Below are 6,429 nucleotides of genomic sequence, written 5' to 3'. Positions count from 1 at the left end.
CTACCCAGCACTCCGCTCCATATCCTGTCCCACCCTAGCGTTGAAGTCACCCAGCACTCCGCTCCATATCCTGTCCCACCCTAGCGTTGAAGTCACCCAGCACTCCGCTCCATATCCTGTCCCACCCTAGCGTTGAAGTCACCCAGCACTCCGCTCCATATCCTGTCCCACCCTAGCGTTGAAGTCACCCAGCACTCCGCTCCATATCCTGTCCCACCCTAGCGTTGAAATCACCCAGCAGAAAGATCTTGTCATTCCTGGGGATGCAGTGAAGGGCCTCATCTAGTGACTGGTAGAAGCAGTCCTTTGCCTCATTTCCAGATGGGAACATTGGTGGGTATGCACTGAGAAGAGTAGCATAATGCATCTTGGGGGATATGGAGAGACACGAGTCTCTCACTTACGCCTTCAGGCGTTTTGGTGAGGCTGGGTAAAAGGCTGTTCTTAACTGCTAGTCCCACACCGAGCTAATGTTGTCCACCCGGAGGGTGACCTTTCCAGAAGAAGGTGGAGCCTTCTCCCTCCTCTTTCAGGGACCCTTCATCCAGGAGCCTGGTCTCTCACTCAGGGCAGCAATGTTGTAGCGCCTTAGTTCTCCGGTGTATCGTTATCATTGTCAGTGTCCAAAAGAGTCCTGATGTTCCATGTCGCCAGTTTCAGACAAATGATTTTCTTCATCATTTTCCGACAGATGAGTGGAACTCCCGATAGGTGTGGTAGCCTATCCAGGAAGGAGTGAGTGGGTAATTTTTAGGTCACCTTTCTAGGCCTCTCCCCAACTGGGTGTAGCTCCTAAATAGGTCTGCTCACTCACACAGGGGTCTACTGAGAGTACTTGCCACTCAAGTGCCAACTGCTGGCGACCATAATAGTCCTGTACCGCTGGTGTGCAGGGGTCTGATTAAGGGTTCCGGTCCATTCACTCCTGCCCCCGTCACCAGACACCCCAATGCCACCAGACTTTAGTCCGGTTTCCAGTTGATTGCTTCACAGAGGTCAGAAGTGTCGCTGATTGTGTGCAAATCCCAACAACACTACTTCACTGTAGGATGGTGAATTCCAGTGGCAACACACACATGTATAAATAATTAAATAATGAAAGGAAGGACAAGCAAAACGAACACAAAGAAACAAGGAAACAGATCAACAGAGAGACTAGTGAACCAGCAAAGGGCAACTCCAGCTAAGAGATGTAATCACCTGGAGGACCATGTGACCCATGATGCCTAGCTCCAGTTAAGAGATGTAATCACCTGGAGGACCACGTGACCCATGATGCATAGCTCTAGTTAAGAGATGTAATCACCCAGAGGACCACGTGACCCATGATGCATAGCTCCAGTTAAGAGATGTAATCACCTGGAGGACCACGTGACCCATGATGCATAGCTCTAGTTAAGAGATGTAATCACCCAGAGGACCACGTGACCCATGATGCATAGCTCCAGTTAAGAGATGTAATCACCTGGAGGACCACGTGACCCATGATGCATAGCTCCAGTTAAGAGATGTAATCACCCAGAGGACCATGTGACCCATGATGCCTAGCTCCAGTTAAGAGATGTAATCACCCAGAGGACCACGTGACCCATGATGCATAGCTCCAGCTAAGAGATGTAATCACCTGGAGGACCACGTGACCCATGATGCCTAGCTCCAGCTAAGAGATTTAATGACCTGGAGGACCACGTGACCCATGATGCCTAGCTCCAGCTAAGAGATGTAATGACCTGGAGGACCACGTGACCCATGATGCCTAGCTCCAGCTAAGAGATGTAATCACCCAGAGGACCACGTGACCCATGATGCATAGCTCCAGCTAAGAGATGTAATCACCTGGAGGACCACGTGACCCATGATGCCTAGCTCCAGCTAAGAGATTTAATGACCTGGAGGACCACGTGACCCATGATGCCTAGCTCCAGCTAAGAGATGTAATGACCTGGAGGACCACGTGACCCATGATGCCTAGCTCTAGCTAAGAGATGTAATCACCTGGAGGACCACGTGACCCATGATGCCTAGCTCCAGCTAAGAGATGTAATCACCCAGAGGACCACGTGACCCATGATGCATAGCTCCAGCTAAGAGATGTAATCACCTGGAGGACCACGTGACCCATGATGCATAGCTCCAGTTAAGAGATGTAATGACCTGGAGGACCACGTGACCCATGATGCCTAGCTCCAGCTAAGAGATTTAATGACCTGGAGGACCACGTGACCCATGATGCCTAGCTCCAGCTAAGAGATGTAATGACCTGGAGGACCACGTGACCCATGATGCCTAGCTCCAGCTAAGAGATGTAATCACCCGGAGGACCACGTGACCCATGATGCCTAGCTCCAGCTAAGAGATGTAATGACCTGGAGGACCACGTGACCCATGATGCCTAGCTCCAGTTAAGAGATGTAATCACCTGGAGGACCACGTGACCCATGATGCCTAGCTCCAGCTAAGAGATGTAATGACCTGGAGGACCACGTGACCCATGATGCCTAGCTCCAGCTAAGAGATGTAATCACCCGGAGGACCATGTGACCCATGATGCCTAGCTCCAGCTAAGAGATGTAATGACCTGGAGGACCACGTGACCCATGATGCCTAGCTCCAGTTAAGAGATGTAATCACCTGGAGGACCACGTGACCCATGATGCCTAGCTCCAGCTAAGAGATGTAATGACCTGGAGGACCACGTGACCCATGATGCCTAGCTCCAGCTAAGAGATGTAATCACCCGGAGGACCACGTGACCCATGATGCCTAGCTCCAGCTAAGAGATGTAATGACCTGGAGGACCACGTGACCCATGATGCCTAGCTCCAGTTAAGAGATGTAATCACCTGGAGGACCACGTGACCCATGATGCCTAGCTCCAGCTAAGAGATGTAATCACCTGGAGGACCACGTGACCCATGATGCCTAGCTCCATCTAAGAGATGTAATCACCCAGAGGACCACGTGACCCATGATGCCTAGCTCCAGCTAAGAGATGTAATCACCTGGAGGACCACGTGACCCATGATGCCTAGCTCTAGCTAAGAGATGTAATCACCCAGAGGACCACGTGACCCATGATGCCTAGTCTTTGTTACATGAACACAAAGCAATTTACACTGACCTTTCTAGATATGCATTGGAACTAAATGAGCAGAGTTAAACATGCCCCACGGCTTCATTGCTAAAGAGATTACACTTCCCATAATTGCTTTTGGCTATCTAGTGCCATTTCTTTTTTTGTAATTAAAGTGATTTAGAATATTAATAACCACCAACACACACACACGCTCACACATAAATACACATACACACATTCCTGCTCATACATACACACCGCACATACATTTTTACACATGCACAAACACATACACACTCAGATATACATGATTTTCACAAATGCAAATCTCAAATCCCTCTCCCTATCCCTCCCTCTCACTCCCTATCCCTCTATCTTTCTCTTCCTATCCCTCCCTCTCCCTATCCATCCATCTCTCACTCTCCCTATCCATCCATCTCTCACTCTCCCTCTCCCTATCCTTCCATCTCTCCCTCTCCCTATCCCTCTCCCTATCCCTCTCCCTATCCCTATCCCTCTCCCTCTCCCTATCCATCCATCTCTCCCTCTCCCTCTCCCTATCCCTCTCCCTATCCCTCTCCCTATCCCTATCCATCCATCTCTCCCTCTCCCTCTCCCTATCCATCCATCTCTCCCTCTCCCTATCCCTCTCCCTCTCCATATCCATCCATCTCTCCCTATCCATCCATCTCTCCCTCTCCCTCTCCATCCATCTCTCCCTCTCCCTATCCATACATCTCTCCCTCTCCCTCTCCCTATCCATCCATCTCTCCCTCTCCCTATCCATCCATCTCTCCCTCTCCCTATCCATCCATCTCTCCCTCTCCCTCTCCCTATCCATCCATCTCTCCCTCTCCCTCTCCCTATCCATCCATCTCTCCCTCTCCCTCTCCCTATCCATCTCTCCCTCTCCCTCTCCCTATCCATCCATCTCTCCCTCTCCCTATCCATCCATCTCTCCCTCTCCCTATCCATCCATCTCTCCCTCTCCCTATCCATCCATCTCTCCCTCTCCCTATCCATCCATCTCTCCCTCTCCCTATCCATCCATCTCTCCCTCTCCCTCTCCCTATCCATCTCTCCCTCTCCCTCTCCCTATCCATCCATCTCTCCCTCTCCCTATCCATCCATCTCTCCCTCTCCCTATCCATCCATCTCTCCCTCTCCCTCTCCCTCTACCTCAATTCAATTCAAAGGGCTTTATATGAGAAACATACACTACATACACATACACTCATTCCACAACATCTTATTCCAAAATCATGGGGATTAATATGGAGTTTGTCCTCCCTTTGCTGCTATAACAACCTCCACTCGTCTGGTTTTCCACTAGATGTTGGAACATTGCTGCGGGGACTTGCTTCCATTCAGCCACAAGAGCATTAGTGAAGTCGGGCACTGATGTTGAGCGATAAGGCCTGGCCACAGTCGGCGTTCAAATTCATCCCAAAGGTGTTCGATGGGGTTGAGGTCAGGGCTCTGTGCAAGAGAATGTCATTGTATGCTGTAGCATTAAGATTTCCCTTCACTGAAACTAAGGGGCCTGACCCGAACCATGAAAAACAGCAGTTGACCATTATGCCTCACCTACTAAACTTTACAGTTAGCACTATGCATTTGGGCAGGGAGCAGTCTCCTGACATTCGCCAAACCCAGATTTGTCTGTTGGACTGCCAGATGGTGAAGCGTGATTCATCACTCCAGAGAAGGTGTTTCCCCTGATCCTTAGTCCAATGGTGGCGAGCTTTACACCACTCCAGCCAACGCTTGGCATTACACATGGTGATCTTAGGCTTGTGAGCGGCTGCTCGGCCATGGAAACCTATTTCATGAAACTCCAGACAAACAGTTACTGTACTGACGTTGCTTCCAGAGACCGTTTGGAACTCGGTAGTGAGTATTGCATCCGAGGACAGACAATTTGTATGTGCTTTATGACTCGGCTGTCCCGTTCTGTGAGCTTGTGTGACCTACCACTTTGCGGCTGAGCCATTGTTTCTCCTAGATGTTTCCACTTCACAATAACAGCACTTACAATTGACCAGGGGAACTCTACTAGCAGGGCAGAAATTAAACAAACTGACTTGTTGGAAAGGTGGCATCCTATGACGGTACCATGTTGAAAGTCACTGAGCTTTTTCAAAAAGGACATTCTAATGTCAATGTTTGTCTATGGAGATGGCATGGCTGTGTACTCGATTTTATACACCTGTCAGCAACAGGTGAGGCTGAAATAGCCATATCCAGTCATTTGAAGGGGTGTCCACATACATTTATATAGTTAGTGTATGTTAAATGGTTTTCTTCATACTATAAATCAATAAAAATAATGCCATGGAATTCTAAGCACGTCTTGTCTGCTAAATTAACTGGTGGAGCCTACAACCATATGTCGTAGCAGGATCAGGGCCTAACAACTCAGAGTATGCTATTCTGTTCTGAAACAGACAACATTTTCTTCATATCAAGTTTCTTTAGACGTGTCTAAAATGAGGAATGGATTTATTGTGAAGGTGTGGGCTATATTACATGACATTTTCATGTGTAGATGTGGAAGCCAGGAGATGCTAAACTTATTTATGTTAATTAACGGGCAGTTACCGTGACACCGGCAGTTATCTCCTTGACAAACACCTGCTGACAAAATGTCATGATCGTCATAGACCTAATTGAGACTGGTCCTTTACACTAGAGAGAGAGGGACAGGAGATAGGACACATTGAGACTGGTCCTTTACGCTAGAGAGGGACAGTAGATAGGACACATTGAGACTGGTCCTTTACGCTAGAGAGAGGGACAGTAGATAGGACACATTGAGACTGGTCCTTTACACTAGAGAGGGACAGGAGATATAACACATTGAGACTGGTCCTTTACACTAGAGATAGAGGGACAGTAGATAGGACACATTGAGACTGGTCCTTTACACTAGAGAGAGGACAGTAGATAGGACACATTGAGACTGGTCCTTTACACTAGAGAGGGACAGTAGATAGGACACATTGAGACTGGTCCTTTACACTAGAGAGGGACAGTAGATAGGACACATTGAGACTGGTCCTTTACGCTAAAGAGAGAGGGACAGTAGATAGGACACATTGAGACTGGTCCTTTACGCTAAAGAGAGAGGGACAGTAGATAGGACACATTGAGACTGGTCCTTTACGCTAGAGAGAGAGGGACAGTAGATAGGACACATTGAGACTGGTTCTTTACGCTAGAGAGAGAGGGATAGTAGATAGGACACATTGAGACTGGCCCTTTACGCTAAAGAGAGAGGGACAGTAGATAGGACACATTGAGACTGGTCCTTTACGCTAGAGAGAGAGGGACAGTAGATAGGACACATTGAG

General features: G+C 48.6%; 1 protein-coding gene across 1 annotated transcript in view; it reads left to right on the top strand.

Annotated features, from left to right (window-relative positions):
• Positions 1-377: 377 nt before the first annotated feature.
• The window catches only part of LOC124010625 (teneurin-2-like), a 170,003-nt gene continuing 163,951 nt past the window's right edge, over positions 378-6,429 (top strand). Inside the window, exon 1 of the mRNA XM_046323296.1 lies at positions 378-430. Coding sequence (XP_046179252.1) covers positions 378-430 — 53 coding nt within the window. The remainder of the gene's footprint in view (positions 431-6,429) is intronic.

Source organism: Oncorhynchus gorbuscha, linkage group LG23 (genome assembly GCF_021184085.1).
Source record: "Oncorhynchus gorbuscha isolate QuinsamMale2020 ecotype Even-year linkage group LG23, OgorEven_v1.0, whole genome shotgun sequence".
In the NCBI taxonomy this organism is placed as follows: domain Eukaryota; kingdom Metazoa; phylum Chordata; class Actinopteri; order Salmoniformes; family Salmonidae; genus Oncorhynchus; species Oncorhynchus gorbuscha.
The sequence above is the reverse complement of the archived record's forward strand: the minus strand, read 5'-3'. Positions and strand labels throughout refer to the sequence as shown.